This window comes from Canis lupus, chromosome 2, assembly GCF_003254725.2.
Source record: "Canis lupus dingo isolate Sandy chromosome 2, ASM325472v2, whole genome shotgun sequence".
Taxonomy (NCBI): domain Eukaryota; kingdom Metazoa; phylum Chordata; class Mammalia; order Carnivora; family Canidae; genus Canis; species Canis lupus.
In genome coordinates, this window is record NC_064244.1 from 4,718,893 (window position 1) to 4,740,607 (window position 21,715).

Sequence of the window (21,715 nt, forward strand, 5' to 3'; positions counted from 1 at the left end):
TTAGAGTGTTAAAATGCATTTCTTATCATTCATTTCAGACAAATCTGTTTAAACCCAACAACTGTTAAGAACCATATAGAACTGCTGAAACATTTCTCAGGAAAAGGAGAACAAACTGTCTTGGAATCTATTGACTATACTTCAGGTTTCTATTATTCTCAGATTTGCTTTGTTATGTAAAATAATTATTATTTCCAAATGCTTCAATAGCTACATTAGGATTGAGTATTTGAAAAAAACTGTAATCATATTTATTTCTTTTTAAAGATAACATATTTTATTTTTCAGAGCTCCTTTTAATTGATCGATAATTGGTTTCAGATTATGAATTTTCAAATGGATGTCGAGCCCCACCTTGGAGACAAATTCATGGGGAAATTTGTTACGTGCTGGTAAAACCCCATGATGTTGAAACTCTGTGTGTTACTTGTAGTACAGAAGGAGTATTTTTAAATGGCGTAAGTAATTTTTTAAGAACCATGTTGTCTTTGGTGCTTGGCTCCATCTCTGTAAATGCAGGCATGTCTCCAGGACTGAATGCTGATGGCCACAGAAAATGCGATTCTGTTCTGTTGGGTTGAAGCAGATCCCTTTGCTATGTGTTTGCTGAGCAAATCCAAAACCATTTCAGAATGAGCCTCGGTGTTCCCCATTGCAGGTCATTAAATCAGTCTTCTAAGAAATGACCGTCAAAGGAACCCACGCCACTTTATAAAATGAAAACCTCTGTAACGATCAGTTCACTGATTGATTAATTAATTAATTAATTAATTAATTAATTATACAAGTATTTGGGCAAATAAGAGGTGGCTGAGGTAACACAGAAGCAGTAACTATAGCTTTTGCCCTAAGTGTTGAGAGGACAAAGGGAAGGAATTAAAATGTGGGAGCTTGGAGGAAGCACCCCCAAGAAGCTGGGACCCATGTGTCTGGGGAGGGAGCACCACCAGGCTGTGCTGGTTCCTTAGGGTCTCAGAAGATGTCCTTGCAGAGCTGGGACTTAGACCTCTGAGGAGGGGACCCTGCTTACATTGGTTATGGTCCCTTGGGAGTTCAGAGGGGGGACTCCCACAGAGCTGGGATCCATATCTCTGAGGAATGGTCGCTTCCAGGCTATGCTGGAGCACAGGGGGTCTCATGAAACTGGCACCCAGATGTCAGAGGAGTACAATGCCCAGGAGCTGGTACCTCAGGAGCTCAGAGGAGAGGATCTTTGCAGAACCAGCAGAGCTGAGACCCAGACCTTGGAAGAGGGAGACCTGGTTGGTTTGTAATGGGATTCTAAGGAGTTGTAATGAGCCAGGTTCTGGGAACATAGGGAAAAACCCCTGGGAACTGGAACCAACTGTTGCTACTGGAAGCAGCTGCCACTGCCAGGGTTCACTGCTGGGGACAGGGGACGAGGAGCTGGGAGCAGTCCCTTTCTCCCTCCTCCAGCTTTACAGTCTTCCTTTTACTTGCTGCTAACTGAAGCTGACTAGGGAGAAACACAGCATTCCAGATTCCCACCCCTGAGCACTAAGCAGGGTGGTGGCCTTCTGAATCTTCCACATGAACACATTTTATTTTTTGTCTCATACCTGTTCACTGAACTTACTAGGTGGTCAGCTTTCCCCTTGGCAACCCTGCCCTTGGTGTCTTCAATGTAATGTGGGGCCTCACAGGCAATATCTGCAGGGAGAACCTAAATCCTTAGTGGGGATTCCTCATCACAGGGGACTGTTGGGAGAATTGCTACCTCTTGGTTTGGATTGGCTTCAAAATGTGAGTGCCACTTTCTTGATGACCAGCAAGCATCTCATCTGACTTGCCTTATGGTGCATTTCTTCTCAGCATGATCTTCTCAGATTATATCTGCACAGAGGGGGGAGATGAGCTAAATATGATTTAGCCTTTGGTTTGTTTTGATACTCTAAGAAAGTGAAATTTCCAATCAGAAAATAAGAGACTTTGACCTTCTAGAGTGGGGCAAGGACACTTTGTTCCTATCAAGAGCTACTAATCTACATATACCTTTATTTGATATGGAAATATCTAAGTGTTCCTCTCAATTTCAAGAATGAAAGATAAGGAACATGATTCAATAATTACGACAAAATGCATGGCACGCCTGAGTTATATGGGTGTATATGATGTTTTGTGTATGTGTGTGGTTACGTATATATAAAAAGCACACTATGGGTTTTTATATATACATTTGGTTAAGGCAGAGCCAAATCTTTTCTATTAGGATAGGTGAGGAAAGGAAAGAGACAAAAAGAAAGAGGTATGGAGACAAAGGTTGGAGTGTCAGGTGCTTACATGGAGGTTGTAACTCTAGAAAATAATCCCATAGCAACCTCTTTACACACAGAACAAGAACAGAGTGTGACAAATGGAAACAAGCTTTTCTATGGTGGCATTCTAATCTTGGGACCTTTTATGACTTCATCAGATTCTCTTGAAGTCATAATGTTTTTTTTTTGTGTGTGTTTTGTTTTTTTGCATTAGAGGAGTGCAGAGGGAAGGAAGCTCTCCATTCTTTGCTAACTAGCAAAATGCCCTACATGCATATAGGAGGTACTCAGTAAAAGCATAATGTATGGATGATGGATGGGTGGATGAGTGGATGGACGGACAAATGGATAACTTTAAGAAGGAAGAATTCTGCCCATATTTTTGATGTATAAAAACTGCCACATGGATCCTCGAGAGAAGAAAACAATATGTGGCCTTGGGTTGTGATGTATTGATCAGGTTCAAATGCTACTACATTAATAATTGCACCAAACTTTTTCTTCCAAAGGGCAAAACAGAAGATGAGGGGGAAATTAATTATGAGAGAAAAAGTGAAATGTATAAAGACCTTGTCACATTTTTAAAAGAAAAATCGGCAAAATTTTCAGAAAATATGTCTAAACAGGTAAGTTTACAGAATCTTGAAATATCATAGCATAGTGTTACTTGACATGTTACCTTCTGTTGAGAATAATTCTATTTTTGGACCCTGTTTATAATTTTTAGAGAGTTTTTCACAATATATTACGTAAGAAATATTATAAGTGGAGTACTTCAAGGAAGTTTCTGAACCTCTTTAGGTAATAGGTGTAAAATATGTCAGATTGCTTTCTAAAAAAGCACTTTTCATCTTTCCTTTTGAATTTATAATGCTAAGAACAAAGCAGTCATCCCTGTTAATGAAGCCTAGATGTTTTGATTATTTTTATCTTTTCTGGGCATCCCATGATTACTAACTAGTTGGATTGTCTCAGTAAGTGTGTCAACTGCATATGCATAAGAACTGTACTTCCTCTGTGTCTTGCATGGTTTTTGAAATAGTTTTTGAGGTGGACAAAGGAATCAGTTAATACAGTTATTAAATCTTGATTGAAGCTGATGTGGGTAAGAAGCAATATGCAAGAAATACTAAAGTGATACACTTAAGCCCCAGGCTGATTCTCAAGATGATGTCAATTCCACAAATCCTACATCAGACAGTTTATCAGATCTGTTATTTTCCTTCTGACACTGCCACTTCCAGAGCACTCTATTTTCTTACTATTCTGCTGCTGCTCTTGTCCTGAAACGTCTCTCTGTCATCATCCTGTGAGTTTTTTTCCCCTGGTGTTTGATCACCTATTTCCTGGACTCTAGTTTTCCTTTGTTGTTGTTATAAAATACCTGTACAAAACATAAAATTTGTCATTTTAACTACTTCGAGTGTATCACTGAGTGGCATTAATTATGTGCAGCCATTACTACTGTCCATTTCCAAATCTTTTTCATCATCTCAAACTAAAACTGTTCCCATTAAGCAGTAACCTCCTCATGCCTACTTCCCCAGCTCCTAGGAACCTCTAATCTACTTTTTGGTTTCTCGATTTCTAATCAAATATAAATTTGCCTTTCCTAGGTATTTCAGAGAAGTGGAATCGTAAATTTGTACTTTGGTGCTTGGCTTATTACATTTAGCATAATATGTTCAAGGTCCATCCATGTTGTAGCATGTGTCGGAACTTCATTCCTTTTTGTGGCTGAATAATATTCCATTCGTGTATATAACCACATTTTGTTTATCAGTAAATCTATTGTTGGACACTTGGGTTGTTTCCACTTTTTGATTATTGTGAAAAATGCTATAAATATTGGCTTACAAGTAACTGAGTCCCTGTTTTAATTTTGGAGGTTACCTAGGAGTGGAATTTCTGTGTCATATGCTAATTCTGTATTTAACTTTTAGAGGAAGTACCAAACTGTACCTAGATTGAACCATTTTATGCTCCTGTAGAAGGATTCCAGCTTCTCCACATTACCACCAATACTTGTTATTTTCTGTGTGTGATTGTGTGTTTTTTTATTATAGATATCCTAGTAAGTATGAAGTATGGTATTCCATTATAGTTTGGATTTCCATTTCCCTAATAGTAATGTTTAGCATATTTCCATATTATTGGGAATTTGTATATTTATTTTAAGAAATGTCTATTCAAGTCCTTTTCCCATTAAAAAATGGGTAGTCTTTTGTTGTTGAGTTGTAGGAATTCTTTATATATTGTGACTATTAATCCCTTATCAGATAGAATATTTGCAGATATTTTCTCCCATTCTGTGTGTTGTCTTCACTCATCTTGATAGTGTTCTTTAATGCACAAACATTTTTAATTTTGATAAAGTCCAACAAATACATTTTTTCTTGCCTATATTTTTGGTATAAGAAACCATTGCCAAAGCCAAGGTAATGAAGATTTGCCCTGTTTTCATCTAATAATGTCATGGTGTTATCTCTGTAAGTCTTTGATTCATTTTGAGTTAAGTTTTGTATAGGGTGTAAGTAAAGTAATGTGCAATTTAATTCTTTTTGCATGTGGATATCCGGTTTTCCGGGCACCATTTGTTGAAGAGATTGTTCTTTCCCCATTGAAAGTTCTTGGTATCCTTGTTGAAAATCAATTTGCCATAGATGTAGAGGTTTATTTTTGGACTCTTTATTCTATTATTTTTTGTCTGCCCTTATACAAGTCCCATACTATTTTGATTACTCTATCTTTGTGTTAGTTTTGAAATTGAGAAGTATGACTCCTCAAACTTTGTTCTTGTTTTTTAAAGACTGCTTTAGCTATTTAGGTTCCCTTGACTTTTAGGTTTGGTTTTACCATTTTTGCAAAAAAACAGCATTAGGCTTTTGATTGGGATTACATTGAATTTATAGATTGCTTTGTATAACATTGTTGTCTTAACAATATTATTTCTTCCAATCCATGAACATGGGGTGTCTTTCCATTTGTTTTTGTTTCCTTTAACTTTTTTTATCAGCAGTGTTTTATAGTTTTCAGTGTCTTCTTTTGCCTCCTTGGTTAAATTTATTTCTAAGCATTATATTCTTTTGGATGCTATTGAATGGAATTGTTTCCTTAATTTCCTTTTTGATTGTTCACTGCTAATGAGGAGAAATGGAACTGTTTTTTTTTTTTTTTAGTGTTGAAATCAGATCTGGCTTTTGAATGTGAAATTCAAAATCACATCCTGCAACTTTACTGAATTCATTTATTAACTCAGTTTTTTTTTAATCTTTAGGTCTTTCTACATAAAAGATCATGTCATCTGCAAATAGTTTTACTTCTTTTCAATTTGCGTGTTTTTAAATTTCTTTTTCTTTTCTTTTTTTAAGATTTTATTTATTTAACAGAGAGAGAGAAAGAGCGAGCGAGCAGAAGCAGGGGGAGTAGCAGGCAGAGGGAGAGGGAGAGGCAGGCTTCCTAGCCTGCCCGGTGCCGCTTAGATTTCTTTTTCTTGTCTAATTACTATGGCTAGACCTTTTAGGATTTTGCACTGAATAGAAGCAGTGAACACTATCTCCATATTTATTCCTGATATTGGGGGAAAGCTTTCAGGCTTTCACCACTGAATGTGATATTTGCTGTAGGCTTTTCATATATGGTCTTTATTATGTTGAAGTTCCCTTCCATTTAGTTTTCCTTTTGTTGGTATATCCCATCATTTTGGTGGAGCTTCCTGAGTAAAAGAGGCATATAACAGGGAAAAAATTGAGGGTTAGCATATGAAAATATCTTTATTTTTCTCTCTGTTATTGTTTCTATAATGATAGTTCAAAAACAATTTTTACTTAGAATTTTAGAGGCATTTTTTTCCTACGTGGCCTGTTTTGACTTTTCCCATCTAACAAAGCCTTTAGGATCTCTTATTCCAGATGTTCTGTAATTTTAATGATGATATGGTTGGTGCTGGTTTTGTTTGTTTTTCATTAATGATGACATATGTCCTTCAAAACTAGAAAAATACTTTTTTTGGTATCACATCTTTAATCATTCCTTCTTCTCTGTTCTCTTACTAGTTGGGTGTTGGGCTTCTGAGATTGATCCTCTGATTTTCTTTTCTGTCACCCACCTGCAAATATTCTTTTATTTTCAAAACATTGTACATATCTTTAAAATTTAAGGTCTCATATTTTTAACATTTTATTTCCAGGTGTATATCTCCACAGATCATATGCTTTCATTTCTCTTGGGGTAAAATCTAGGAATAAACAGCAAGATCATATGGTTGCATGCTTAACTTTTTAAGCAATGGGTAAACTGCTTTCCAAAGCGGTGGTAATATTTTACATACACACTGGCAATGTATGAGACTTCCAGTTCTTCTGTATATTCGTCAATAACTGGTATGGTCAGTCCTCTAATTTTAGACATTCTAATAGGTGTGTGTACTAATATCTCACTGGGTTTTAATTTGCATTTCTTGAATGCATTTTTTCATATGTTTATTTGCCATTTATATATCATATATGTCTATTAGATCTTTCACCCAGTTTTTTTTTTATTGGGTTGTTTGATTTCTTTACTGAGTTGTAAGAGCTCTTTTATATATATTTTTGGCTTACGTAATCTATTAGATATATGGCTTGTAAATATGATCTTCTGGTTGTGTCTTGTCATTTCATTCTCCAATCAGTATATCTTCCAAAGAGCAAATGTCCTCAATTTTAATGAAGTCCAACTTGTTAATTTTTTCTTTATAGTGTTGTATCTCATAAAGCTTTGCCAAACCCAGTATCAGAAAGATTTTCTCCAGTGTTTTTTTCCTAAAAGTTTTCAAATGTTAGGTTTTACATTAAGGCCTTTAAATTTAATTTTTGTACATAATATGAGGTGTGGATCAAAGTTCTTTTTTTTTCTTTTGCATATAAATATCTAGTTTTTCCAGCACCATTTGTTGAAAAAGCCATCCTTTCTCCATTGAATTACTTTTATACCTTTGTCTAAAATCAGTTGTCCGTTTGTATGGGTGTGATCTGTTTGTCTATTTTTATACCAGTAGCACACTCTTTGGATTATTGTAGCTTTATAATAAGTCTGGAAGTCAGGTAGTATATGTCCTTCAATGTTTTCTTTTTCAAACTTGTTTGTCTATTTTACATCTTTTGCATATCCATTAGAATGTTAAGGTCAGCTTGTCAATTTCTTCATAAAAAGCCTGAAAGATGGGATGCCTGGGTGGCTCAGCAGTTGAACGCCTGCATTTGTCCCAGGGCATGATCCTGGAGTCCCGGGATCGAGTCCTACATCAGGCTCTCTGCATGGAGCCTGCTTTTACCTCTCCCAATGTCTCTGCCTCTCTCTCTGTGTCTCTCATGAATAAATAATAAATAAAATCTTTTTAAAAATGCCTGAAAGAATTATGGTTGAGATTATGATGAATCTATAGATCAATTTAGAAAGAGCTAATGTCTTAACAATACTGAGGTTTCCAATCCATGAACAGAGTATGTCTCGCCATTTATTTAGGCCTTCAGTTTCTCAGCAATATTTTGTAATTTTCAATGCACAGGTCTTGCATATATCTCGTGAAACCTACTTATAAATATTTCATATTTTAAGAGTGTTAAAAAAGAAAACCACAGGCCCAAAGTGGCATTACTTAGGCCAAGTCAACACTCAAGAATTATATTATTATATATTATATTATATTATTATTATTTATACCTAAATAACTGCAATTTCAACCACCCAGGAATGTAACTTATAACAAGTCAATTGGAATTTCCTGGTCAATACTAGGATATTTACTGATTTACCCCTTCTGCTTCTCTTAAGAGGGCAACCTTGTCTAAACAATACATTCCTTGCTAATAAATTCCTTTTTTCAAATGGTCTCTCTGCCTTTAAAATTATTTCTTTTGTTTAGCTCAGTGGAACATTTGTCTGCTAGCTACATGGGATGCTGCTGGCTTCATGAATCAATTAATAAAGCTAGTTAGATCTTCAAAGTTGAATCTAACTTCAAAGTTGAATTTTTATTTTTTTAAAAAAAAATGTTAATGGTAGTTTTAAAATTTTAATTTGTGATTATCTGTTGCTACTATATAAAAATTCACTTGATTTTTATATATCATTTTTATATTCTGAAACATTTACTAGTTTTAGTGTCTGGTTCATAGATCCCAGAGGGTTTCCTATGTATGTGATTATATTGACTGTATATAATGATCATTTTGCCTCTTCCTTTTCAGTCTCAGTGCCTTTTTTTGTCTTTTCTTAATGCATTATCTGGAACCTCCAGCACAGAATTATATAGAAGTAGTCTCTTGCTCCTGGTGGTAAAGGAAAAACTTTCAGTTTCTCATTATTAAGTATGTGTTAGCTGTATATGACATTTATAAGATTGAAGAAGTTCCCCTTTATTTCAGATTGTTGAAAACTTTTATTAGGTATAGATATTGGATAAAAACAGAAAGGGAGACTAACCATAAGAGATTCAACTATAGAGAACAAACTGAGGGTTACCGGAGGGGAGGTGGGTGTGGGGGATGGGAGAATGGGATGTTGGGCATTAAGGGAGGGCATTTGATGTAGTGAACACTGGGTATTATATGCAACTCATGAATCACTAAATTCTACCCCAAAATCAATAATACACTGTATGTTTACTAATTTAAATTTAAATAAAACCAAAACAAAAAGGAATGGATGTTGGATTTTACCAAATGATTACCTATTAAGAAAATTACATGTTTTTTTTTCTTTCTTAGTTTGTTAATGTAATAAATTACATTGATGAGCTTTAAAAAAATAACCATACATTTCTGGAACAAACCTCATTTGTTCAGGATGTAGTATCATTTTTATATATTATTGGATCTAACTTGCTAAGATTTTAAGTGTCACATCTATATTTATAAGGTTTTGATGTGTAGTTTTCTTTAATATCTTTGGTTTTGGTTATCAGAGTGATACTGGCCTTATAAAATGAGTTGGGAAGTTTTTTTTTTCCTCTCCAATTTCTGAAAGAGTTTGTGTAGAATTGATATTGTTTCTTTCTTACATGTTTGGTAGTGAAGCCATCTGGGCCTGGAGTGTCCTTTGTAGGTAAGTTGTTAAACAACAGATTTCAGTGTCTTTACTAGTTTGGGCCAGGCTGGTTATCTGTTTCTTCTTGAGGAAGTTATGGTAATCTTTATTTTTTTTACTTATTTAAAAAATGATTCTGTTGGAGTAAAGTATACATATACTTTATATATGTATACATATATATATATGTAAAGTATACATAACCTTTTGCCATTTTATTTTTTAATTTAAATAATCTCTATCCCAATCTCTATCCCCAGACTTTCAACCCCAAGATCAAGAGCTGCGTGCTCTACTGACTGAGCCAGCCAGGCACCCTGGTAGATTATCTTTAAAGGAAATTGTCCATTTCATCTATGTCACATGTATTGGTGTAAACTTGTTTATGGTTATTCTTTTATTCATCTTTTAATGTCTGTAGACTATGTAGCTATTGTTACCTCTCTCACTTCTAATATTGGTCATTGGTGTTTTATTTTTTCTTGACTCATCTGGGTAGAGGTCTCTTGATTTTCTGTTTCCTCAGAGACTTAGCTTTTAGTTTCATTGATTTTTCTCTGTGTGTTTTTTTCTACTTCACTTTGGTATTTATTATTTCTTCTCTTCTTTTTACCTTGTGTAAAAAATCATGTGGTTTTTGGTGCTAAGTTCTTTCATATTCTTGCTGATTTTCTATCAGTTGTTGAGAGAGAAGTTTTGAAGTATTCAACTATAATTATGGATTTGTCTAATTTTTCTCTTAGTTCTGTTTTTGTATTTGAAGCTCTGTATATGCATTTAATATTGCTATATCTTCTTGATTGATCATTTTATCATCATGTAATGTCCCTCTCTGTCCTTCATGATTTTCCTTTTTCTGAAGTCTACTTAATTGGATACATTTATAGCCACTCCTGCTTTCTTTTAACCATTGTTTGCATGTTATATCTTTCTTTCCTATTATTTTCTTTTTTAATATAATTTTTTAAAGATTTTATTTATTTATTTTAGACAGAGAAAGTGAGTGAGAGAGTACAAGCGGGGGGAGGGGCAGAGGGAGAAGCAGACTCCCAGCTGAGCAGGGAGCCCAATGTGGGGCTCTATCCCAGGACCCTGTGAGCATGACCTGAGCTGAAGGCAGATGCTTAACCGACTGAGCCACCCAGCACCCATCTCCCCTATTACTTTCATGCTACATATATTGTTATATTTGAAGTGAGTTTCTTGTAAACAGCAGATAGTTGAGTCATTTTAAAAATAAATTTGTGTAACTCAATTGATGTATCTACTGATGTGTTTAGATAATATCCATTTAATTATTGATACGTTAGAGCTTACGCTTGCCACTTTACTTTTATTTTGTGTTCCTCCTAGTTTTCATTTTTGTTTTCTTTTTCCTGTGGTTTCTGCAGATTACTTGAATATTTTTTAGAATTCTATTTTGATTTATCCATAGTGTTTTGAATGTACCTCTTTGTAAAGATTTTGCATGTTTGTGGTTACTATGAGTATTGTACCATATATACCTATGTAATCAATTATAATCTACTATTTGACATTATACCAGTTTGAGCAAAGTACAGAAACCATGTCGCCTTCAAACAATAATTGTGTATGACTTAATCCCTTGCAACTCCCTGATATGTCACACAAAAAAACTGTCAGCATAGTCTTTCTTTACAAATATACTATGTGAGAATTTATGTCATTTCTCTTTCAACATAAACTTCTTGCAAAAGCTATAATACTATTACACTGATGGGACTGAAAAAATAAATACAATTTTAGTAACCAAAAAAAAAAAAAAAGAAACTATCTTCTTTTAAGTCCCTTTACCTCTCTCATTTGTAATTGTCTTTATTTCCTCCATATTCATTGCTAACTGTATAAGACAGCATTATGTTTTGCTTCAAACATCAAACTTCATTTAAAAAACTCAAAAGCAGAATGAATGTCTTTTGTATTTACCTACACTTTTATTCTTTTCCATTGTTTTTCTTTTTTTGCTGTTGCAAGTTTCTTCTTTTATCATAGTCTTTCTGTTTAAGAACTTACTCTTTTAGGTTAAGTTTGTTGATGACAGCTTCTCTTCATTTTCCCTCATCTGAGAATTTCTTGACCTCCCCTTCATTTCTGAAGGAATATTTTCACTGGATATAGTATCCCAGGCCGACAATTCTTTACTTCCAGTGTTTAAAAAATGTTTCTTCTGGCTTCCATGATTATCTGTTATTATTTTAATTGTTTTCCTCTTAAAAGCAAAATATTGTTTATGTCTCATGGCTGTTAAGAATTTTCCTTGTCTTTAGTTTGTCGAGTTTGATTTTTGTGTGTGTGTCTTGGCATGGATAACTTTGTTTGTTTGTTTAGGGTTTCCTCAGCTTCTTGAATCTTAGATTTATGTCTTTTTCCAAGTTTGAGAAAATTTCAAATCTTGTTAGAATACATTTTTAGTCTGACTCCCTTCCTCTTCTCTTTCTGTTACTCTGATGACATGAATTTTGGAATTTTTGTTGTGGCCTCACAGATCTTGAGGTTCTATCATTTTTTTTGCAATGAATTTTCCCTTCTTTATTCATACTGAGTAATTTCATGGAAGGTCATGGATTCTTCCCCTCTGTCCTCTCCATCATATTGTTAGGCCTATCCAGTGAGGTTTTTTTTTTTTTTTTGGTTCATAAATTTCAGTTTCAAAATTTCTTTTTGGTTCTTCTTCATATCTTTTATTTACTTGTTGAGGCTTTTTAGTTTGTTTTAAGTCTTGAAAATTGCTCACTGAAGCATTTTTATGATGGCAGCTTTAAATTCATATCAAATTATTCCAACATCTATTTCATCTTGGTATAAACATTATTCCTACATTATCCTTTCTCATTCAAGTTGTGATCTTTCTGGTTCTTGGTAGGATGAATGATCTTTTATTGTCTTGGATATTTGGGGCATTATGTTGTGAAACTATGGATTTTATTTAGATCTTTTGTTTTAGCAGGCCTTCTCTGGTACTTTGCTGGTGGAGTCTGGAGGTCCTGCAAGGTCTGAGTTCTTCACTTTCCATTGACAACTCTGGTGGAATAGTATGCTTCATTACCGTTGGACAGGGGTGGAAGTTCAGTTCCTATGAAGCCTCTGCTGACACTACCTTGGCTGATAGGGAGGGAGAGTGCCTTCTTACATGCTTCCCATAGGGCCTCCACTTAACCCATGGGAGATGAGCCCATTGCTGCTTTGAGGTGGTGATTTTATTGCATTTCTTGAGATGATCGCACGATTATCCTTCTTTTGTCTGTTGATGACTTTTTTGAGTATTGAACTAACATTCAATTCTGGAGTAAATCCCAATTCATCATTATGTCTTACCCTATTTGACATTACTGGATGAAATTTGATAGTATTTTACTGAGGATATTTGCATCTATAATCATGAAAGATATGGGTTAGTAGTTATTTTTTAACATCTTTATCTGGTGTTGGTAGCTGGGTAATGTGGCCTCAGAAAATGAATTGGGAAATATTCACTTACTTTTCTTCTTTCTAGAATTCTTCATACAAATTAGATATTATTCCTTTCTTAAATATTTGATACAATTCACCAGTGAAGCCATCTGTGCCTGTAGCTTTCTTTATTGGAATGTTTTTATATTGAGAATTTGATTTCTTTAATAGATATAGAGCTAGTCCAGTTTCTTCTTCTTGAGCCTTGGTAGTTTGTGTGTTTCAGTGAATTCTTACATTTTATCCAACTTATCTAATTTATTGGCATCAAGTATGACATTCCATTATTATCCTTTAATGTCTGGAAGATCTTTTGTGATGACTGCTCTTTCAATTCTGATATGGATCATTTGAGTCTTCTCTCTTTTTATTCTTGATTAATCTGGAAAGAAGTGGTTGATTTTATTTAAAGAACAGTTATTTGTTTCATTGATTTTTTTGGCTGCTTTCCTTTTATTTGATTTCTGCTCTTGATGATTTTATTTTCCTTCTGATTTTTTTGGGTTTAATTTGCTCTTATTTAATCTCTTAATTTGGAAGTTTAGCCATTCATTTGAGACCTTTATTTTTTCTACTATAAAGTTTTATCCTGTAAATTTCTATATGAACACTACATAAACTACATCCCATAGATTTTGATATGTTTTCAGGCACATTAATATATCTGAAGATTTTCTAGTTATCTTTCTTTTACTGGTTTCTGGTTTAATTCCATTGAATTAAGAGAAGGTTTTTTTTTTTTCATATGATTTTAGTCCTTTTAGCTTTGTAGATGTTTGTTTTATGGACCAAAATGTGGTCAATTTTGGTGATTTCTTTTTTGTTTGAGAGGAATATGTGTCCTGCTGCCATTGGGTAGTATGTTCTATAATTGTCAGTTTTGTCAATGTAATTGATAGTATTGCTCAGTTCTCTATATTATTAATTTTTGTGTGCTTATTTTATTGATTACTGAAAGAGGAGTTTTTGAAGTCTCATAATTGTGGGCTTATCTATGTTTCTTTTTAGTTACATTTTTTTCTAAATGTACTTTGAAGTTCTGTTGTTTGGTGAATATACAATAAGAGTTGTGTTGACTGTCATTATGTGTCTCCCTTTTTAGGTCTGATAATATTTTGTTTTTAAGTCCATTTTGTTTGATTTAATGTAACCATTCCTGCATTTTTTGATTATTGGTCGTATGGAAAGTGGGTTTTTAAATACCTTTTTCATCCAATTCAATCCAGTTTCTTTTAACTGAAGTTTTAAATCATTTTTATTTAATGTAACTAGGGATTGATTTGAATTTAAATTTACTAATTTGCTACTTGTTTCTTTTTTGTCTCATTTGTTCTTTGTTATTTTTTCCCTCTTTTCCTGCCCTTTTTGTATTAATTGAGCCTTTAAAATGATTGTTTTATTTATGCTTTTTGTCAGTTATGCTTCTTAAAAGTTTCATGGTGACTGCCCTAGGGCTCATAATGTATATCTCTAATTTATCCTACCCACCTTAAATACTGTCTTACCATTTCACAAAGACTTTAAGAACTTACCACAGTAACCTTCAGTGCCTCTCCCTACCCTTGGCACTATTGTCATGCATTTTACTTTTGTATGCTATTAACCCCTCAACACAACAATACTATTTTTACATTAGAGAATCAATTACATTTTAGAATAATTAAAAATAATATGAAGAGTCTTTTATATTTTTACCATTTCTACAGATTTTCATTTCTTTGTATAGATGTGGTATAGTCCTCTTTCTGGTATGTTATTCCTTCTGAATGAAGAACTTCATCGCCATTGCTTTAGCACAGGCCTTCCGGAAGTGAACAAGAATTCTCTGGTTTTGATCATCTATGAAAGTCTTTATTTTGCCCTTATTTTTGAAAGCTTTTTTTTTTTTTTTTAATCTCTATTTAGAATTTTGGGTTGGCAGGTCTTTTTTAAAAAAAATATTTTAAAGATGTCATTCTCTTTTCCTTTGGCTTGCATTGTTTCTGATAAGTCTTTTTTAATAATTATATTTCTTCCTCGGTCATGTGTCTTTTAAATATAATGACTTCCTCTGTCATGTGTCTTTTATCTCTGGCTAACTGCAAAATATGCTTTTAATCCTTTGTTTCAGAAATTTATACATGATGTGTCCCAGTCAATATAGCATCTGAGTTTAGATATTTTTTTAAAAGATTTTATTTATTCATGAAAGACACACAGAGAGAGGCAGAGACATAGGCAGAGGGAGAAGCAGGCCCCTTGCGGGGAGCCTGATGTGGAACTCAATCCTGGGACCCCAGGATCACACCCTGAGCCAAAGACAGACACTCAACCACTGAACCACCCAGGCAGCCCTGAGTTTAGATCTGTCTGGCAGTAGTGAGGAGTGAGTAGGTCTAACCCTGCTGTTGTATCTGTGTGTGCTGCAGTGGGGGAGGGGAGCTTAGGAACATCACATTTCTGGCAACGTCACTCCAGTAGAGACCTGAGTCCTGAAGTGGCCCTTCTCTAGTGTGTGTCACTAAGCAACACAAGTTAGAGGCATCAGAGACTTCATTTTCTGAAGTTATCACTTTTTAATTTTCAGATAGCACAAAATAATTCAGAAGTGATGTCATTGTAAAAATTACTGTTTTTTTTTGTACATAAAGGATATTAGATTCACTGAAGAATGGAAAAAAGAAAATGAAGAGCCTAAGGAGGTACCTAAGAAGGAAGAAGCAGACGCCCTTCCTAAAGCTTTTCTTGCTTCAAGCAAGAATATACTAGAGAAGAACCAAATTAACTTCGGGAAGATTCAAATGACCAAGAGATTAGAGCCAACTTTAAACTGGAAGGCCACTGTTGATTTCAAAAAGTATGTAGAAATTTGCATGAGGGCTTCTCTGATACATCCTCAGTAACCACATTTGCCTAGTTGTTAGTTTATGTCATGGAGAAAGTCCAGAGTAGATGTTGACATGTCCCTCCATAATACAAGTCAGTCCCTCCCTGCTCTTCATATTCCAAGTAGAAGTATTTGGCGTGAATACGGCTTATGTGTGGGCACCAGAAGGGAAGGCAAGAGCACCATTGACTCAATTGGTAGGTCAGGGCTAATATCACGTGAAAAAGATGATAAAAGACATGGAGGAATCTCACGGGCAATGTAAACGCAGTGGTAGGGACCTGAAGAAGTTAAGTGCTAGGTGAATTTAGAATGATTAAAATTATGTGAAGTGAATCAGGGAAATCTTGATAGAGACAGCATCTTATCTATTAACAGAACTTTAAGTAAATACCATAGAAAGGCTAGAGCCTCCGAAATATTAACAGGCTTAAGTGAAGCGGACACTAATTTAAAGAATGTCTGACATACAAAACGAGTTCCACTTAGGGACGTCTATAAATAGGTACCTAAGCACAGATTAAGGCCCTGTGTTTCATAAAAGCCGGCAGTCGGAGATGCCAAGGACACTTTTTAAATTAGCATATAGCTTAACAAATTTCAGCCTATTTTTAATGTTCCATGCGGTCCCCGATTGGGTAAAGCAAGAAGTGGCTCCCAGCTGGTCACAGGGGACCTCACTGCAGGGATTCTGAGAACCACGGAGTGAGTAACATGTTGCCAGCAAACCCAGAGAGCAGATGGAAGGAGTCCTGGGGAAAAAGGAGATGCTCTTGTTCCTCTAATTCTCATCAATTTTGAGGTGTTTGATCTCTGTGACTCCTATCTGAAGGAGTGTGAAAATGACAAATACACAGGCTGCTCTGTTTATGCTGGAAGGTGAATCTTAAAATACCGCTCTTCCCACGTGCTGGCATTTTTCAGTTATGAGTTTACCTAGCCACTATGTAATGAAAACCCACTATGTGCCAAGGACCACGCTAAACCTGGGAATCCCTGGAAACCAGATCCAGGCCCTGTGGCAGAGTCGGGTGGAGAAGGGAAGTACCAGGCAACTTCACCCAGGGCAGGATGGTGCCCAGAGTAGAAGGCTCCGAGTGAAGGGGCCTGCAGAGTGACAGTTCCTAGTACTTGGTCCTTATAAAAGAAATACTGGCCAAAATGTGCCTGAAAAGACTGAAGGGACATCCAGGTGTCAGATGAGGCTGGAACTCATACAGTTATTTTCTGTATTAGGAAAACATGTCACACGGGTGCATGAAAATGATGAAATCTTTATGTACATTTCTATTTTAATTTCCTATCAATCCACAATAAGTTAATTTTAAAATGTTAATATATTTTTAGGCACAAAAGCTTACTAAGAAACACTCAAGAGAAAAAACATGGAGGAAGACTTGGAAGGTCAGGACCACCTGTTTCACCTGGAAGAGCACAGTTAGTTCGGTACGTATCTATTAAAAGGAACCATCTTTAAAGCCACCCTTTACCCAGTGGGCTAGTTAGCATGCAAATTTCTGGTGTTCTTATCATTACATCGGGGTCCTCTACTGGACCCTTGGACCAACTAGTATTGACTAGTTATAAAAATGATAATACTGAATTTCTTGAATATATTTACAAGATATCCTTTTAGTGAAGAGTTCCTTGAAACACAGGCATCTATTGGTACTAGTTAACTCTCTGTAAACAAATGAATTTAATGCTAATTGCCATGAGTTGAGTGATAGGAGAACTGGGCTCTTTGCTGATTTCTTACTTTTGAACAATCCTATCATAGCAAGGGTAAGTCATCTTCCTGAGCCTCATTTTACTCATCACTGGTGGCACTGCCAATCCTAAAGTGATAGATGTTATTTCTCATTAAAACAGCCATCAGGGCAGCGCGGGTGGCTCAGTGGTTTAGCGCCGCCTTCGGCCCAGGGTGTGATCCTGGAGTCCCGAGATCTAGTCCCACATCGGGCTCCCTGCATGGAGCCTGCTTCTTCCACTGCCTATGTCTCTGCCTCTCTCTCTCTTTCTGTGTCTCATGAATAAATAAATAAAATATTTTAAAAAACAGCCATCAATAGAAGGCTAGTAAACTTCTGACTCCATTTTCATTTTGACAACAAAAGCGGCATATGTGGAGGAGGGTCAGCTACTTTTGTTAGTAAGTTTGGGGTAATAGTGGGAAGAAATGTAGACATTTCACATTATAAAGTTTGTGCACACAGAAAAAGAAGAAACTTTAAGACACCCTACTACATTAATCCTATATTCTTGGGTTCAACATAATAAATTATTTGATTTATTTGACTATTTTTAAAACTTTTTATTTTGAATTAATTACAGATTCACAGAATGCTGCAAATATAGTACAGAGGATCTCATACCCTTCACCTAGCTTCTCCCAGTGGTTGCATCTTGCATAACTATCCTACAGCACTGAAACCAGGAGACTGATATTGATATAATGTGCATGTATCATTTTCTATCACTTTATTCCATGTAGATGTGTGTGATGACCATGTCAGTCAGTGTGTGGAAGGGTTCCATCACCACTGGGAAGCCACTCTTGCCACCTCTTTATAGTTATGCCCACACCTCTTCCCTATAATCCTAACTCCTGGCAACCATTAGCCTGTTATCCACTTCTATAATTTTATCATTTTGGGAATATCATGTAAATGGAATTATACACTTTTGATATTGACTTTGTTTTCATCACTATAATACCCCTAAGATCCATCTAAGTTGTTGCATATGTTCATAGTGCAATCGTTTTTTTTTTTATTTTTATTTATTTATTTATTTATTTATTTATTTATTTTATTTATTTATTTATTATTTATTTATTTTTGCTGAGTAGCATTCCATGGTGTGGTTGTACCATCATTTATTTAACTTATTCACCTATTGGGAGCATTTTCATTGTTTAAAGCTTTTGGATATTAAAAATAAAGCTGCTATGAACAATCATATAAAGGCTTTTATATGGATGAAGTTTTCATTTCTCTAAGATAAATGCCCAATTGCTGACACATAATAATTGTGTAGCTTTTTAAGAACTATCTAACTTTTCCAGACTGGCTGTACCATTTAGTTCCCATCAAACACTTAGGGGAAACGAGTTTATCCTCATCCTTGCCTTTGCATCCAAACTTTTTTTTGGTTTTGGTTTTGAGCTATTCTACAAGATGTATAGTATTATTTCATCATGGTCTTAGCATTTCCCTAATGGCTAGTGATGTTGAACATCTTTTCATGGGCTTATTGCCATCCATATATATTCTCTAGTGAAATGTCTCTTTGTCTTTTGTTTTTTATGTTCTATCAGATCACTTTTTAAATGTTGAGTTTCGAGAGTTCTTTATTCTGGATATCCTTGATTGAATATGTAGTATGCAAATATTTCTTCTCCCTGTAAGTTGTTCCTCATCCTTTTTATAGAGTCTCTCTCATAGAATAACGTTTTACTATTGATGAGGTTCAATTTATCAATGTTTTCTTTTATGGGTTGTTTTGTTTTTATTTTAATATGTTATTTTAGAGATAAAGAGAGAGAGAGTGCATGGGGAAGAGAAGGGGAGAGGGAGAGAGTCTCAAGCAGGCAGACCCTGTGCAGGGCTCAATCTTACATCCCTGAGATTGTGACCTGGGCCCAAACCAAGAGACGGATGCTCAACTGACTGAGCTACCCAGGTTCCTGTATGGGTTGTATTTTTGATGTCATGTCTAAGAAGTCCTCATGAAGCCCTTGGTCCTTAAGATTATCACCTATTTTTTCTAAAAATGTTTATAGTTTTACATTATAAAGCCTATGGCCTTTTTCTTATTTTTAGTGTGAGACTTTCGTCAAGATTTAGTTGTTGTTTTTTTGTTTGTTTTGTTTTTTTTTAAGTGGAGGTCCAATTTCTCCAGCACCATTTAATGAAAAGGTTATCTTTCCACCATTGAATTACTTTGTATCTTTCTTCAAAATCAGTTCAGGTGTACATATGTGGGGCTATTCTGGGTATCTGTTCTATTCCACTGATTTTTTTTTTCATCTAGCCCCTCACCACTACCACACAATCTGTATTACTGTAGCTGTATAGTAAATTTGAAGTCTGGAAAAGTGATTTCTCTCACTTTTTTTTTTCAAAAATTGCTTTTAGTTATTCTAGTTCCTTTCCTTTCTGCATAAATTTTAGAATAATCTTGCTATATCTCCAACAGAAAAAAATCACTGATGATTTCTTGGAAATTACATTAAATATCTATATTAATTTGGGAAGAATTGATATTTTTACTATGTAGAATCTTCCAATCCATGAATATTATATACCTTGGTTTATTTAAGTATTTGATTACTTTCACTAATGTTTTATGGTTTTCAGCATACAAGTCTTGTGCATTTTTTCTTAGATTTACAACTAGAAGTGGGAAGTTCCAGTGCTGTATTGGTCAGCAGTGATCAAAGTGAACAATAGCCTTGTTTGTTCTCAATCTTAAGGGAAAAGTATTTAGTCTTTCACCATTAAGTATGATGATGGTGTAGGTTTTTGTACAAATATTCTTTATCAAGTTGATAAAGGTCCCTTCTGTTCTTGGTTTTCTGAACATTTTTATTCACATTTGGGTGTTCATTTTGGTCAAATCTTTTTTCTACATCAATTGTATAATCATGTCATTTTTCTTCTATAGGCTGTTAGTGTGGTTGATTACACTGATTGATTTTTGAATACCAAATCAGCCTTGCATCTCTGTAGTAACCCCACTTGGTCATAGTGCACTCATCCTATTTATAGGTAGCTGAATTACATGTGCTTAATATTATGTTAAGAATTTTTGCATCCACAATCTTGAGAGTATTGTATTGGTTTTTGTTTTTGTTTGCACTGTCTTTGGTTTGATATCAGGCTTTGTAAAATGAGTTCCCTCCTATTCTATTTTCTAGAAGAGATCATATAAAATTTGGTGTTCTTCTGTGTAGTAAAATTCTACAGTGAAGCTATCTGGGTCTAAAGACTTCTGTCTTGGGTTTTTAATTGTGAATTAAATTCTCTTAATAATTGTGCTATTCAAATTATGTGTTTCATATTGGGCAAGTTGTGATAGTTTATACTTTAAAAGAACGGTCCATTTTATCTAGATTTTCAAATTTATGTGTGTATAATTGTTCATAGTTTTCTCTTATTATTCTTTTGTTGTCTGCAGGATCTGTAGTGATATCCCATGTTTCATTGTTGGTACTGGTATTTGTGTCTTTTCTTTTTCTTGTCAGTTATACTAGAGTTTTGTCAATTTTATTGATCTTTTCTTTAAGCAGCTTTTGTTACTGATTTTCAAATTGTTTTTCTGTTTTAATTTATTGATTTCTGCTCTAGTATTTCCTTTTTTGTTTGCATTGGGGTTTACTTTATTCTTTTTTCTAGTTTCTTTAGACTTAAGTTTAGATTATTGAATTGAGACTTCTCTTTTCCATGCAAACATTTAGTGCTATATAATTCCCTTATGCACTGTGTTAGCTGTTATCTGTGTACAAAAGTTTTTGATATGTTGTATTTTCTTTTTTTTTTATCTTTTTTTTTAAATTTATTTTTTATTGGTGTTCAATTTACTAACATACAGAATAACCCCCAGTGCCCGTCACCCATTCACTCCCACCCCCCGCCCTCCTCTCCTTCCAACCACCCCTAGTTTCGTTTCCCAGAGTTAGCAGTCTTTACGTTCTGTCTCCCTTTCTGATATTTCCCACACATTTCTTCCCCCTTCCCTTATATTCCCTTTCACTATTATTTATATTCCCCAAATGAATGAGAACATATAATGTTTGTCCTTCTCCGACTGACTTACTTCACTCAGCATAATACCTCCAGTTCCATCCACGTTGAAGCAAATGGTGGGTATTTGTCATTTCTAATAGCTGAGTAATATTCCATTGTATACATAAACCACATCTTCTTTATCCATTCATATTTCGATGGACACCGAGGCTCCTTCCACAGTTTGGCTATCGTGGCCATTGCTGCTATAAACATCGGGGTGCAGGTGTCCCGGCGTTTCATTG

At 34.8% G+C, this 21,715-nt stretch overlaps 1 protein-coding gene and 1 long non-coding RNA gene across 20 annotated transcripts in view; one reads left to right on the forward strand and one right to left on the reverse strand.

Annotated features, from left to right (window-relative positions):
• The window catches only part of ODAD2 (outer dynein arm docking complex subunit 2), a 349,216-nt gene that overhangs the window by 42,461 nt on the left and 285,040 nt on the right, over positions 1-21,715 (forward strand). For 11 of the 18 annotated variants that reach the window (XR_004813733.2, XR_004813734.2, XM_049096769.1 and 8 more), the window contains 2 exons: positions 39-145; positions 322-458. The exons of 1 other annotated variant lie outside the window; for it this stretch is intronic. Coding sequence is in view for 15 of the 17 variants with exons in the window: in XM_049096769.1 (XP_048952726.1) it covers positions 39-145; positions 322-458 (244 nt within the window). In the remaining 2 variants the exon portion in view is untranslated. Of the gene's footprint in view, positions 1-38; positions 146-321; positions 459-2,785; positions 2,903-15,445; positions 15,652-17,028; positions 17,128-21,715 lie in introns of all 18 variants that reach the window. 6 more of the 18 variants (XM_049096754.1, XM_035713385.2, XM_049096759.1 and 3 more) reach the window with 4 other exon arrangements.
• LOC112670283 (uncharacterized) lies at positions 278-2,392 on the reverse strand. Of its 2 annotated transcripts, none has more exons than XR_007403717.1 (3): positions 2,302-2,392; positions 1,739-1,854; positions 278-606 (listed from the first exon to the last, which is right to left on the reverse strand). It is a non-coding gene; the product is annotated as an uncharacterized LOC112670283 (long non-coding RNA). The 2 variants fall into 2 exon arrangements; XR_004813737.2 differs by having other exon boundaries at positions 278-707.